General features: G+C 45.2%; 1 protein-coding gene across 5 annotated transcripts in view; it reads left to right on the forward strand.

The window, feature by feature from the left end:
- Positions 1 to 15,788, forward strand: part of FECH (ferrochelatase) — a 32,481-nt gene that overhangs the window by 1,981 nt on the left and 14,712 nt on the right. For 3 of the 5 annotated variants that reach the window (XR_004385575.1, XM_032882420.1, XM_032882421.1), the window contains exons 2-5: positions 2,990 to 3,116; positions 7,336 to 7,455; positions 8,837 to 8,985; positions 14,409 to 14,543. Coding sequence is in view for 4 of the 5 variants with exons in the window: in XM_032882420.1 (XP_032738311.1) it covers positions 2,990 to 3,116; positions 7,336 to 7,455; positions 8,837 to 8,985; positions 14,409 to 14,543 (531 nt within the window). In the remaining variant the exon portion in view is untranslated. Of the gene's footprint in view, positions 1 to 2,986; positions 3,117 to 7,335; positions 7,456 to 8,836; positions 8,986 to 14,408; positions 14,544 to 15,788 lie in introns of all 5 variants that reach the window. The other 2 variants (XM_032882422.1, XM_032882423.1) reach the window with 2 other exon arrangements.

A 15,788-nucleotide genomic window follows, 5' to 3' on the forward strand; every position in this document is an offset into this window, starting at 1 on the left:
TTCACCTTTTGGGTTTGTCCAGGAGTTAGGAAGTTTTGCTTTCTTTCTAGTCTCTTCTGCATTTTCTTAGTTTTATAGCCTTCATGGTTTTGTAGGCCTTCCACAGGTGGACGAGCAGTTCATGTCATAAGTAGGGTTAGAATACCTGGTCTTAGTTCATAAGTGGGCAAGTCCCTGTTACTGAGTATTCTTCTCATTTAACCACATGTGGTGTGTCTGGTACTGTTGTTAGGGCTGGACGTAGATTTAAAATTTTTTTCCTAATCTTCACAACAGTCCTGCAGGGTTAGCCTTATCACCATTTTACAGATGAGAAAAGTGAGGCTTGGAATAGTTCTTTGAGTTGCCCAGGTGCTGCCACACAGCCTGTTTGGTACTATCAGGGGTTTCCACGAGATCTCTCTGGCTCTGGAACACGGACACTCTGTGCCACACAATGCTGTCTCTGCCTTTGGATTTCTCTTAAGCTGTGAGCTGAGTATATATTCAGGAGTCTCAGTTGATCCTTTGTTTGAATAGTTAAACAACTTTAGCTACGTGTATACTAATTGGTCGGAGACTACTCTTTGTTTCTCTGAAATCTTCAGATCATTAGGGGAGAGGAGTGTCATAGAGAAGTTCTTGAGAGGTGGGTATATTAACCCTAAGTCCCGAGCACAGAGGACCCATTATTAGCAGCAGTGCCCTGAGAATTTGTTCAACTACGGAGGATTCTGTAAGCGTAGGGCATGGCTCAACAGATCAGCAGCTTGAAAAGCTCCCAGCTGTCCGAGGAAGTACTAATGTACTAGTTAACGATTCTAGTCTCACTCTCATTCCCTTCTGCCACTCCCTTTTTAAGATTCACAGGGGAAATCTTATTACCAGCAGTCAAATCATGTAATGCCCCAATTCTATTCTGATACCCCATGGAACCCAGTATAATCTCATTCATATAAGGAATCACAGACATTGTGACATGATTGAGAACCTGGTTAAATCTCATGCAGTTCAGAATTAAACTTGTCTAAAATAAGGAGATGTGAGTTGGTTTGAGACTTCATTTGAGCAGAATTGAACTTCTTTATGTCAATCTCTTGCACTTTCACTTTGAGTTAATAAGGACTGTTCAGCACAAGCTCACGTAATTGGCTCTGTTGGGAATGTGCACAATATGGATAGTTGGAAATCTAAAGGGCCTGGAGATACCATTCTCCTATATCTTATAGACAGGATAGGTGAAAAAAAATCAGCAGGTGTATTCCCTATGCTCTTACAAATGGAGCTAATGCGAGCACTGATCATCTATGGCAGGCGCTGTGGGGAGTGCGTCACGGGTGTCCTTGGCTGTAATCATCACAAGGATCCTGGTAGCAAGGTGTCGACATTTTACTGGGGAAACGAAGGCTCAGAAAGAGTGTAGCCTGGCCCCAGTACATTACTAGTAAGTGGCAGAACTGGGGGCAGTCAGATCTGCTGACACATAGCCTGAGTTCCTCACCCGGTCTCCTCTGACTCATAAGTAGGAGGAGGGTAGAAGGAGACTGATCTCAGCTGTTTTCAGACCAACTGGTTTGAGAGCAGAGAAGGGAGAGGTCATGTGTACAGGGTGGGGCAGTAACCACTGTCCCACATTGCCATCTTGAGGACCTACTGTATAGCTTCAGTTTAATTTCACTGTAGGTCGTTTAAGGATGAAGATTCTTCCTGCTACAGCTAAATAGGGCCCATGGACTCCTTAGTTCTGGTGGCTTCTCCAGGCCCACACCTAACTGTTGTGGGGCCAGGACAAGAGTGCAGATGGAGACCCACATATCATATGTGGGATAGCCAGCTAGCAAGCTGTGAGATATGTTCTCCACTACTGGCAGCTAGATCTTCATCGTGCCCTGGAAGAAATGTCAGAAATGTCAGAAAATGTTGCTGCCTTGTAGAGAGCTACCTCTGGCCTGTAGGCTTCCCTGCTTCTCTTTCCACTGCCGGCTCTGCCCTGCATGGTGAAGGGTCCTGTGCATATGCCTGGGCGGACACTCCAGGCTGCGTGTTTGAGCTCTGATCTTGCCCCCGCACATAGCTTCCCTCGGGTCAAGAATTGCTTGCATGGATGGTACAACCAGCACTCAGGAGGCTAGATCTAGGAAGGAGGCCAGTGCAGACCCTGGCGCTGAGTGTGGGGCTCTGGGGACAGGGAATCCTGGGGTTCTGGGTCCTGGGAGCCTGGTCAGGAATGTGGGCCATGGACTCTGGGGTCCCTGAATCCTTGGCTGTGCAGACCACATACCCTGTTGCGGGGGGGCTGCAGCAGGAGGAGGGCCAGAATGGGCCCTCTAAAGTACCCTTGTCAGGGCCCAAGGGCAATGCTAGGGTTCTCAGCACTGGTGCTTTTTTTTTCTTTTTTTAAGATTTTAAATTTATTTATTTGTCAGAGAGAGAGAGAGTGCGTACACGGAGAGAGAGAAACAAGCAGGGGGAACGGCAGGCAGGGGGAGGGGGAGCCCTACACAGGACTTGATCCCAGGACAGTGGACCACAACCTGAGCCAAACAGACACTTAACTGACTGAGCCACCCTGGGGTCCCTAGCACAGGTGCTTTAAGTGAGAAAGTTTATAGGCTGATGAGGTCTGCAACTGACAGTGGAAAACTGGCTTGATGGTTAAATCAATGGTTCTTAGCCTGTCCTGCAAGCTTCTCACTTTCACATCAGCAGCACGCTGCTGCCATTAACTTCCAGAAATGTGCAGCGATCGTTTCAGAATCTGCCGAGGCTGAGTGAGGAGGTGTGTTTCTTAAAAAGCTCCCTGCAAGTCCTGATACGCTGCCCTAGGGGGCGCCACCCCACCTCGTCAGAGGGATTTTAAGTGCCTTGACCTATGTGCAGAGAAATGCTGGGAAAACCTGTGCTACAGCATCTCTTTAAGTTTTAAATCCAGGACTGCTGCTCTGAGGACCTCTTCCAAAGGAATTACTTCCCCGCTAGATTTCATGCTGCTGCTTTAACTTTGTCACAGTGGTGCATGGCGGCTCGAGGACCTGCCAGCCATGGAGGTGCCAGTCCATGGGAGCCACGGCAACAGCTACCGCAGAAACAGCCCAACGTGCCAGAAGCCCAAAACCACAGGTGCAACCGGGGAAGAGGTAGGACTCTAACTTGTGGTACTACTAAGAATTTGTGTTTGTGGATGCAAGCTGCTTGAGGAGAAAGCTGCTGGGGCATGCCAGCATGTAAGAGTGGGATGTTAGAGTCTTGGCTTCCTTTCAATAGCAGGAAGAGTACAGCTCTCACACACAAACATACCCCCCCTCCAAGGTTTTAAATTTTTTTTGAAAGTTTTTACAAATTTTTAAAATTTTTTATTAAAAAAATTTTTCCCAGCTTTATTGAGGTATGCTTGACAAATGAAAATCCCACGGGCTTTTGTTAAAGGACACATAGCTCAGTACAGTCTGCAAATCATGTAGGAATTTAGTTCTGGAATATGTCATGTAACACAAATTATATGTATGCTGGAAGTGTATTTACAAACCTAACATAATTACCCCTATGAAATGTCTGTCCTGTATAGGATAAAGAATAACTAATCTGTCAAGAGTATATATAGTAAACTCTGCCCATTATTTTTCACTGTTAACACAGTGAACATAATTAGAAATGAAATAATATGATTTGCGATTTATTAAAGGAAGAAAGGGCCTGCTGTTTGCTGGTGGACGTCAGTGGGCATGGCGTTGTTGTTGGGTGTCTTCTTCCATAACAGAAGCCACAGCTGTGCCTGAGTCTTCCTTGGTACAGAGGCAGCATAAGACTCTAAAAGGCAATCATTTAGATAAGTTCACAGAAATAGCACACTCCAACCCTAGCAGGGTGAAAGAAGGAAAGTTGCCGTGAGCTATTAACTTCCTGACTTTTCTTCTAGACCGGCTGTTCCGTGAAAGCAATACAGCTATGAACATGGATAGTCTTATTTTGTGTGTGTTATTTTTCATTGTGTGATTCTGGGTACGTTGACTGAACACTGAGGAAACTGAGGTTTGGGGGGGGATAGAGCCATAGGCAAAGTGTTGAAACCTTTTGGAGGGAGAAGTTTTAAATATGTTATGCTTTTATACTTTTACATTCAAACAAACGGAACCTGACATTCAGAGCTTGGTGTCAGATGGGCTGTGTCTGGAGGGGAGGAGAGACAGATCATGGCTAAAGCTTTGCACTTCACATTCTCGCATAGAGGGTGTCGGACTAGGACCGCTAATGCGCCATTCGTCATGCACAACACAGTTTTGAATTAAGTGCGTGTGTATTTAGGTATTTTCAAATCATGTGCATCTCTTTCATGTGTAAGCTCATCATGGTTTACAAAACATGGGTTTGCAGAGCAGAGTAACATCCAATTCAAAGCCACTCTTGTTCTGAGCTCAGGTGTTATAGATGGAAAACAGTTCCAAATCTCGTTTGCACATTGATACCCTCTGTGGCTTAGGTAAGTCTCTTAGCTTGGGGTTTCTTAACCAGTAATCTGTTAACTGGCAGCAGTCCATGGGAAAAAGCGCTTAATTTATTGTGAGTCACAGATTTTGAGGGTGAGACACAGGATCCCAGAACACTGGTGGTCTAAAAAGAAAGATTAAAGGAGTATTACAGTTTCACAGTGTAATGAATTTGGAATTTTCAGGTATCAAGAAAGGAAAACTAAATACCAGCTTGTTAATTCATTGATAGGACTTTTGGACAGAGGAGGTGGAAAAGTTGTAGGACAATGACCACCTTCCAAAGTAGTTGCTTGGTTTAGTAAAAAAGAGAGGAAACCCCCTTCCTCTAACCCAGTGGTTCTCAGCAGAGGGAGGGGGGAGCTCTCCTCTCCCACTCCCCAGGCGTATTTGCGATGTATGGAGACATTTTCGGTGGTCACAACTCGGGTAGGGTTTGTGCGGTTGCCACCCAGCAAGTAGAGGCCAGGATGCTACCGAAACCCTGCGACATGCAGCACAGCCCTCCACGGCCGGGGACCGTCCAGCCCAGAATGCCAGGAGTGCCGAGGAAGAGAAGGGTTGGCCCAAGACAGTGATGTGACAAATGGACCTACTTCATTGGCCCAAGACAGTGATGTGACAAGTGGACCTAGTTCATCCTAAATGGGAAGATCCCTGACGTCCCTGGAATGCAACACTGCCCTTACCCCAGGAATTGGTTCTTATTTTGGAAACTTAGGTTGAGAAATTCAGATTTCTGCTTCATTTGTGTTTGCTTAAGCAAACAGTTTCCACCTGTATACATTTGACACACTGTCCTGGCTCACATCATCACCACATTAGTGTTTCTTTAAAATTGCAATAAAGATGTGCTCATGATCTTGTTGACTTTTTAGAACACATTAGGACTGGTTCTCCAAATGAGCCATCTCGGCAGGGCCAGCTCAGCCACTGCGGTAGTTTGAGGTAGTCTTGACGGAGGAGGGTTAGAAAGTGGGACCCCTCCGCATTTGTAACAATGGTGTTTGACATAAACTGCAGTCTGGTCGTTTCTCAGCTGCTTTATCAAGAGTGAATGGAGATGACTTCAGCCAGAAAAAAGAAAGAAGTACTGATAATCATGCTGTGACATGGATGAACCTTGAAAATTGTATGCTAAGGGAAAGAAACCAGACACAAAGGGCCACATATTATGTGATTCTATTTCTTTTTTTTAATATATTTTTAAAAGGTTTTATTTATTTATTTGACAGAGATCACAAGTGGGCAGAGAGGCAGGCAGAGAGAGAGAAGGAAGCAGGCTCCCCGCTGAGCGGAGAGCCTGATGCGGGGCTCGATCCCAGGACCCTGAGATCATGACCCGAGCTGAAAGCAGAGGCTTAACCCACTGAGCCACCCAGGCGCCCCTATGTGATTCTATTTCTATGAATAAGCAGATCCATAGACCCAGAAGGCAGATCAGGGGTTGCCAAGAAGGAGCAGGAGGAAGAATGGGGAATGTCTCTAGGTTGCGGGGTGCAGACATTCTTTCAGGGTAATGAAAATGTTTAGGAATTGGATAGTTGTAATGGTCACATAACTTGGTGCATATATTAGAAACCACTGGATTGTAGTTTAAAGTGTCAGATTTTATGGCATGTAAATCATATATAAATTTTTACAGATGCAAAAAAAAAAAAGAAAAAAGCACATGAATGGAAGAAACACTCCTTGTCCTTCAGTGTCCCCACAACAGGCTCTTTCACTGCTGTCACAGGGCTACCACTCATGGGACCACACAGGCCTGCAGTCTCTGGCCTCTCATCTCTGGCTGTGACCTCAGAGTTCCAAGTCTCCAGGCTTGGGCTGCTGGTGGCTACTGGAAGCATGCAGGAGGCCCTTGGTCCCACTCTGGCTCCATCCTGCACCCTGAAGGGGTTTAGGGATGGGGAACTCATCTTGGCCTGGCTCCGTTTAGTCTGTGCAGGCTCCAGAGCGGCTCTGGAATTTAGAGGTTTGGAGTTTGCATAATCCTTTTGTTTATTTAACTTCCCCCAAACTGTTTGATTTTCTTTTTTTGCTTCTTCTGGCTTATTCAGTGCTTGATTCTTTAGACTGGGAACTATTTGAATAAGATACAGCAGTTTCTTGTAGGAATCAGCTAAGCAGTGGCTGTAGATCAAGGGTGGAGAGGTGAGTGCAACGTGAGAAGTGTGTGTACTTTATTGTAGCAGGAGACACGAAGAAGGAGTAAAGGCAGCCTCTGGAGAAGGTAGCAGAGTAGCAAGAAATAACTTGTCAGTAATAATTTAATAACTAAGGAGAGGGAGCAGATAAAGAATTAGATATAGGCTGCTTTTATACTGTGGAGGTTTAAACTTCTAGGAAACCCATGGCTTCTCTGTGTATAATAGAACTTCTGTGTTCCAGATCATGCAAATTAACTAAGTACACTATCTATTTAGTTCTCCAGACAGCATTTGAGATAGTTGGTGGACTCTGTATCTTATAGATGAGGAAACCGATGTTCAGAGAGACCAAGTCATTTGTGTATTCGTGAGGCATTCGCATGAACAGTTGCTCCAACCACGGGACAATTGTAGATTTATACCTGGCTCTTGGTCCCTAAAGCATGGGATCTTTGTTCAGGGCTGACCATTTAGTGGAGAAACGTTTTAAGCCCAGAGAGTCCAGCATCATGGAGGGAGCTAGGAGACCAAGGTCAAAGTCAGAGCTGGATCTGTGTGGAACCGGAAGCCTCGTGCGTTCCCAGATAGGTAGCCATGGGATGCCAGTGCATAGCTCTGTAGCTCTGTACCTTTGCTTTGAACAGATTGGATGTGAATTTGCTCCTGAACCAAGACTGTACCTTAGAGGATACAAATCAACCATTGCATTTTGTTTTCTGCAGGAAGCCGAAAACTGGAATATTGATGCTAAACATGGGAGGCCCTGAAACGCTGGGGGATGTTCACGACTTCCTTCTGAGGCTCTTCTTGGACCGAGACCTCATGACGCTTCCTATTCAAAAGTAAGATATGTCTAAGCACCTGTGCTTCTTCCTCACTTATGCAGCACCTCTTGCCTTACGTGTACCTCAGTTCTTTAGTTTAAAAAAAATAAGTGGCTTTAATACATATCTGATAGTGGCTAGAGCAGCATTATTATTTTCCATTAGGTATAAGAGGAATATGATACTGCAAGAATTGCAGTGGAGAGAGAAAGCAAGTGGGGGGCGGGTAGAATTCCCCTTGAGCCCTTTCTTTCTCAGAGCTCTGGAAATTGCAGTTGTCTTGACACAGCTGAGGTCCCATTAAAGATTGTTACAGAGATATTTGTGCTTGGCACTCGATGGCTGATTAATAGGGAAGCAGTGATTAGTATTCATTCATACTGTGACTGTGGACTGTGGCTCTCCCCTTTCATCTCCCCGCCCCACTGCCCCGTTTATTTATTCCCTTCTCTTTTAAAATAGTTTTTTATAAAGAAAAATGTATATATGCATATGATAAAAAATGCAAATAGCAGAAAAAAGTTCACAGTAAAAAGCAAGTATCCCTTTCCTTGGGATTCCGGCCTTCCAGTTACCCACTGGGAGGTTACAGGTGTAAGCAGAAATAGAGAAATCTGTAATTGTACAGATATCTTTCTGGTTACATTTAGAACTAGTTTGTGCATATGCAAGCATATACATATCTTTATTTATAGATATAGATATATAGGTATGCATGTACATGTATATCCTCCCTGTTCTGACACAAGTGTGAATGTACTTATGTACATTATTTAACAATTTGCTGTTATTTTTTTCTTTAAACTTAATGTATCTTGGAGATTGTTCCAGAACAGATTACATAGATCTGGTTTCTTGTTTTTTTTTCCACGACTGTATAGAATTGCATTGTTGAGTCATACCTTAATTTATTTAACGTGTGGCTCATGGTGGACATTTACGTTGTTTACGTGTTAAAATGAACATTCGTATGGTTTGCGTACATCTTTGCTCATAGGTGCAAATGTATCTATGATTAATATGCATTTTCTTAAAGTAAGAGGAATATATGCTTCCCAATGTCTTCTATATCCCACTTCCTACTAGGTGTAGGATCAGACATTGCTAAGACAGAGGCTCGCACGCATCTAGGGGCTGTGCCTGAATGTTCGGTGTCCTGCTTCTTCAGGCTGTGTTGCTAGAATGTCACGTGGGGCAGAGGTGGCCACCTCTCTGAGAGCGTTTAGTTTGCGGTCTACTCAAGGCCAAAAGAGCTGGCTGTTGTCACTCAAGTCTTCTGTTTCTAAAGGCTTGATATGCTTAGGCTCTTCTTATAATTTTGCTTATCTTTTCTGTTGAGTAGTTTCTGAGGTTGCTCAGGTGGAATAAGACCCACTTACCTACCTGTTAAATGATTTAGCAAGTTGGCGCCAATCATCGCCAAACGCCGAACCCCCAAAATTCAGGAGCAGTATCGCAGGATTGGAGGCGGGTCTCCCATCAAGATGTGGACCTCCACGCAGGGAGAAGGCATGGTGAAGCTGCTGGATGAGTTGTCCCCACACACAGGTACTTAATCACCATCTCACTAGGCTTGTTTTTGCAAATCAGATCTGACATCCCGAACACGACTGGGTGGTGGGTGCAGTTCTGGGGGGGTTCCTGTGTGATGCATGGTCCCTTAACTCTGTCCTCCAGGCATTATCCTTTGTCGTGGGCCATGTAGCCTGTTACTTCCTTATGTTGCAGAGGAAAGAGCAAAATATTTGGAACAATTAGTTTCAAAAGGAGGTTTGAGGCGTGGGTTAAGTTGAGCTAGGTCATAAGAAAGAGGCCACATACCATGAAGAAAAGATGCAGATCTCATTGCCCCGGAAAGAAATCTTTGGGAAATGGAACAGGGCTGCTGTTAGTGCCTTTCCTTTCTGTGCAGAAAGCTCATTAGATGAACAGAGCAGTATTCGCTAGCTGTCAGGGCAACCGTGAGACCGTAAGCAACTTTCAGCAGCTGCTCTCGGTGTTCAGCGATACTGGCTAGCATGAGGCGCTGGAGGACTGCATGCAGCTAGTAACTGTCCTCTGAGAACCTCTAATGCAGAAGAAGAATGTGCAGAATGAAGCCTTCACTGCACGAAAAGAATTGTAAGTGCTGCAGTTAGCTGCATTCAAGACCCATTGCACGTTGCTGGACACACCATCATTTTTATGTATACCGAGACAAGAAACTCTGCCTGCTAATACTAAGACAGCATCTGTTGCAGAGGTGGGCCAATATGAGAAATGTTAAACCAAGAGATGTGCACGTAAGGTGCATGAAATACATGCATTACAGGTGCATTTTGGGGCTTCAGAATCAGGACAGGAGTATGATACAGTGAGGAGCCTCGAGGACCGCCCCCCCCCCCCCAGGTGGGACCAAAAGCATTTCCCTTTGCTCTGAGAGAACAGCACTGAGTGTCCCCTCAAGCGGCTCTCAGAAGCCACCATTTCCCGTCACACACAGGGACAAAGGCTCTAGCTCAGCTCAGCTCACTTGGAAAATTGTTCAGTCATGCTTCTGAGCATCGGGTGTGCTTCCTGCCTTCGCTGGTGGCTCAAGGGCATTTCCTACACGGTTCAGCCACTTGCACCACAATGTGTCTTGAAAATATTAGGGGAGGAGAGCTTGGCTGTGCCCTACTCACACCTACCTGATAGAGAACAAGCCCCCTGGTCCTAAACAGTTTATCACCATAAAAGGTTTAGTGTGAATCAGACCTTCAGTTGCTGTGATGTCTTCAGTGGAAAAAAGAGGGGGCAAGATGCCATTTCTTTCTATTGATGTAGTAGTGCAGTATTCTATCTTCATAGTCAGAACTGTGATTTTTAAATGATCGGTTATTAAGCATTCCATCTTACAGAGACTTATCTGAAAAAGTAAAGTCTATTATTCTTCCTTGTAATTTTGGGGATAAGTTTAGGGTGTCCACTCAGTGGCTTGCCTCTCCAGTCCCTCAATCGTTACTAATGTGACAAGAAGTCATCTTTCCTCCTTTCTCGCTCCATTCACTGGGAATTACCTGCTCTTTTCACGCGGTAATTCCCACTTCCATCCATTCTTAAATCCAGCCGGCCGCCAGGTGTTTGTAAGCACTGACCACACTCTGACCACACTCAGGTACGGTATAGTGGTAAGGGATAAAGTAGTGAGTACGTCACACCCTTACCTTCATGGAGCTCAGTGACCTGGTCATTGTCACCAAGGCAGGGAGTTGTCTCAGGCTGCTTCTAGTTTCTCTGGATCTGGGAACCTTGTCCAGGGCCTGGTCCTGGGAGGGCTTTGGTGCTGATGACCCTTTGACCTACCACTGTTCTCTGTGGCCCATACTTGGGACCCTCGGAGCAGGCAGGTTGAATTATTGCTCTCTCCTGCACCATAGATGGCCACCTGGCAGTTTCGGCAGACTGCTCTGGGGCGATGGTAGCGAAGCTTGATGAGGCCCAAGACTGGCCATCCGTTCATTCATCCATGGTGCCCGAGTGCCCTGCACTGTTCGATACTGCCTTTCAAAGTCAAAAAACATGGTTTCTACTTAGGAGAAGCTTCCAGTCCAGGGAGACCCTGCAGTTGCAGCCTAGTCTGCTTAAGGGGCAGAGAGAAAATCTTTTAAGATTAACTGGAGAAATGCTACACAAAACAGGTGGACCAGTGATCACACAGAATGCAGACGGAGGAGAAATGGAATAGTCTCGAGGTTTGGGAACCGCTTTGGGGGAGGTTTGTGCTGAAGACCAAGATTATCAGGTGGGGCTTTGTGGCTCTGCCAGGGGCCTGCCCAGATTACCTAGAAAGAGGTTCCTTGTCCTGCTGTCTAAGGCTTGGCAGAATGAATGGCTCTGAGCCAGTGCTGAAGACCCAGGCCCCTCACCCGCTTCGTGTGGATTTTCCTTCCCGTTTTCTCTGTCCTTCCCTCCTTTCCTCTCTTTCTCCTTCCTCTTCCCTTCTCATACTTTCACACAAAACCATAACGTGTGCTTTTAAACTATGTCTATTTGTTTATTTCTATTGAGAGAAAGTTCTCTTTAGGCAAAACAGTGCGATGACTACGAACAGATAGAAATGTTTCAAACTCTTATTTTTTTAGGGAAGTACTTATTGCTTAGTAGCTGGTGAAGAGATCTCAGCTTGCTCTGGCTTTGTGTAGAATTGACTGTTAAGTCCTACGGTCAGTTTAACAAGGGGATATAACTTGGAATTGGTTTCATGTGATTACACCGCATTACAGGAATTGAGGGAATACAGAAGGAAATAGATGAGAAGTGTCATCACTTCATGAAAGTCTAAATCTCAAACACATTTGAAAAATGATAGTTTGGTTTTGTAGACTGTGACTGCTTCTCAGGCAGCTGTAAGTATGTGCTGCGCTGCAGAATAATTGAGTGGTTCTTTACAGGATCAACGGTGGGGAGGAGCATGGGCTTTCTTCAGATGGAGCTGGCTTCCCTGGGCCTGCTTGTAGGAGTTCAGCCAGATGACTTACCCCACTAAGCCTCATCTCGAAAATGGGGGTGATCACAGAACCCAACTACTAGAATCATTGTGAAGATTACACAAGACAATCATGAAAGGCATCAGCCTGGTGCATGGTACATGTTAAAAATTCAGTACGTGTGAGCCTTTATTATGATTCATTGTTGGCCTAGGGCTCCTGACATGATACAACTCAAAAAGCATTACGCTATTTCACAACTTTCTCTCAGAGTCATGTACAAATCAGACATTTGATCTGTGGGCTGGAAAGGAATGAAGTTTCATGGCTCAAAAATTCAATCAGTTTTGTTTTTTTTTTCTTTTCCTGGTCACATGTCACCAAAGACTTCTGGGTGGTTGGTGGCTCCAAGGGTAGACTAGGAGAGCGCGGCGAGTGGCCTTCGGGGAAACATGTGTTTCCTCAGGCTAGGTAGGGTCGGAGAGAGAGGGAGCACATTGCTCTTCTCCAGTAGTACTCTGTGCAGGCTATCTTTAATGGAATAGTCTAGCAAGTCTTATCTGTTCCTTACAGAATATTTTACCCTCACTCCCTTCCAAGTGAGGTCTCCACCCTGCCTTTATCTGCAGGGGCACTCACTCTACCTCTCTTGCCTACAATATTGGAGTAACTCCTAGGCCCTAGGCATTTAGTCTGCAACTTTTCCCAGGTGGAAGGAAAATGCCGGAAGCTGGTCGGCTGGTAGTATTGGAGGCTCTTATCCTAGCAATCTAGTCATAGGATTGTCTCAGAATAGATTAGAAGGCAAATTCCACTTCAACCTCAACTTAGGTCCCCTAGAGCTCCTCAGACAGGGGGGCTTGGTAGGTGGTAGATGGCAGTTTTCAGATGAATCACACTGTAATCTTCAGCGAGTCAGTTAGTCATTTGGACTTTGCTTACAGCATCAGGCGTTCTGGTGTATTTTAGCTGCAGTTCATCATTTTACAAAAGAGAACATAAAATTGGTAGCCTAGAAGGGACAGACTGCTGAATAGGATTCCCCTTATACCCCTTCCTTCCTCTTTTTGCGGTCGCTAGCCAGAGACTATCAGAGCAGCCCGTTCTTCCCATGCACATACACATTTCTCTCTCCTTTCTGTCGTCCATGCCTGTCCTTGGGAACATGTATCCCTGATTGCCCATTGCCTGTGTCCCGTTGCTGAGGAACTGTTTATACAGATACACGAACGTGTACCTTTTCTTTCACTGCAGCCGAAATGTTTCTTGTGGCTATTTCATGACCCATACTTAGTGTAGCCCCTGCTCACGCTAGGACAGTAGCATCATCTTGATTCTGTTACGGCTTAACATTTATGTTGCGTATTCCCAGTGTCATCCCTGAGTGGGAGATAGCTTTGTCCTATGAAATGGCAGGAAACTTTCAGTTTCATGATTTTCTAAATGCCTAAGAAATTGTGTGCTGGCGGGTGTTTTTAAGATCCAGGACAAAAAGATGGAGAAGGACAAAGGATGGCTAGGAGAAGGGGTGTGTAAGGAATGTCGAGGGAAGGGAGGCAAGGGTATACCCCGACTTGGGCTGTTACTTCAAATCCGGATGGGTGTCTCGAATTTAAGCTTTGCTCTTGGGTTTCTTTCCTCTATTAAATGAGAATCATTTCAATCGTTTGTTATCCGTGAACAGCTGTTGAGTATCCCAGAGCTCACATAGGTGACCTGGAGCCTAAGGGAGCAGGAGGGAACAGGCTGGGTGGAAGCAGGCTGGGGTGGGGACAGGAAGGGGCACAGGCTTGGGAGGGGCAAGACCCACATTCACGTTCAGCTCCACCATCTGCTGGTGTGACTTTGGGCAGGTTCATTAACCTTGGAGAATTTTAGTTTCTTTATCTGAATAATGGGGCTTGAATGAAAGAAAAAACAGAAGCAAAGTGTCCACCATGGTATCTGGCACATCAGAGGAGGTTATATTTCAAGAATAAGTGCTAGTTCTTTCCTTCCTGCCTTTGAGTGTCTCTTCGCTCAGTCAGGAGCAGAGACTAAAGAACAGAAGTATGAGTTTGTTTGTTTTTTTTTTTTTTAAAGATTTTATTTATTTATTTCACAGACAGAGATAGGCAGAGAAACATGCAGAGAGAGAGGAGGAAGCAGGCTCCCTGCTGAGCAGAGAGCCCGATGCAGGGCTCGATCCCAGGACCCCGGGATCATGACCTGAGCCGAAGGTAGAGGCTTTAACTCACCGAGCCACCCAGGTGCTCCCAGAAGTTTGAGTTTTAAAAAACACTGTGCTCAGCAAAGGTGTGGGGGTGGGGCGTGGAGGTTGATCCCGGAAAATAGTGCCTAAAAGTTCCAGCACTAGCAAAGACTGGGTAAGATCTGAGGAATATTCTAAACTTACCCCCAGTATCAGCCTCCCAGGAAATGAGGTTAACTGTTCTTTGTTCTGGGCTTTGCATGACGTTTGGCACTCTGAGGAATCTATATAAAGATTAATACTTTCTCCTTTCCACACATGCCTCCTAATAGCCCCTCACAAATACTATATTGGATTCCGGTATGTCCATCCTCTAACAGAAGAAGCAATTGAGGAGATGGAGAGAGACGGGATCGAAAGGGCTATCGCCTTCACACAGTATCCACAGTACAGTTGCTCCACAACAGGTGAGCCTTCCCCTTGACCGTGGGTGCGAGGGATGCCGGGCCCTGGCAGCCATCACCAGGGAATGCAGCAGGAAAGGATAAATCATTTTCTATTTGAATGGCAAGTCTAGCCTGCCCGCTTGAAACACAAGAGTACAGCTCAGTCCATTTGAAATCTCAGGGTTCGTCTGTCCTTGAGTTATGGGCCAGTCGCCTGAGAGTCACAAACGGTGGGTTTGGAAGGCGGTCACCGCTCCTCAGTGCTTTAATGCAGTTGTGTAATGGATCAGAGATGAACGTTAAGCCACTTTTTATATTTGCGTAATAAACCCTATTTTTATGGCAACCCTAATATTCTCAGTAACGTAGCAAAGGTGATAGCTGTTTCCATTTTGAAATCAGAGGTACCCAGGTGGCATGAGAAATATTGGTATGTTTTTTCATTGTGTTTTACTTATGGGTTGGTTTACTGGTTAAACCAAAGCCCAGCTTGAGGTTCCCTTTGTAAACTTCTCTCAGTGTTCTAGATTTTGGAAAATATTACTGTGTGCTGTTTCCTGTATATTTAGATGGAGCAGGAGAATAGTCATGTTTGTCCTTATCTGTAGAATTGGTAGTAGGTAAAGCTTCTACTGTTGCCCACAAATACATTTGTTTGCATTCTGTTTCAAGGATTGGGCTCAGCACATTTGGACTCCCAAATTGTTTTTGGATGTTAGTGCGTACTGTTTCTATAATTATGAAGGGAAGCAAAAGGCTGTCCGAGGAGATGTTCAAAGCCTATTGTATGCCTTAAATGTTCGCTCAGAGATGAAGATGCCTGAGTTCTCAGATACCCTCAAGAGTTTGAGTTGCAACTTCTTTTGGAAATATACCTCTGCAACTCAAAATGTCTGCTAATATGTTATTGGAGAAGGAGTCAGATTTTATAAATTTCTAAGCATAGCTTTGCCTTGCTTTACACAATAGACCTCAAACGTAGGTGTGCCTGGGCGGCTCGGTCAGTTGGTTGAGCATACAGCTCTTGATTTCAGCTCAGGTCCTGATCTCGAGCCCTGAGTCAGGCTCCACGCTTAGTGTGGAGCTGCTTCTCCCCGTCCCTCTTCTCTTCCCCCTGCTTGTGCGCACTCTCTCTCTTACATGCCCTCAAATAAATACATAAATGAATGAGTGAAATCTTTAAAAGAAATGTATACTTCAACTGTAGATGTCTGCTCTCAAAATTAGACAAGTTAAGAAGATGGTAATTTGTGTATCAGAGGATTG

The sequence above is a fragment of the Lontra canadensis genome, unplaced genomic scaffold (genome assembly GCF_010015895.1).
Source record: "Lontra canadensis isolate GAN:19392208 unplaced genomic scaffold, GSC_riverotter_1.0 scaffold82, whole genome shotgun sequence".
NCBI classification, from domain to species: Eukaryota; Metazoa; Chordata; class Mammalia; order Carnivora; family Mustelidae; genus Lontra; species Lontra canadensis.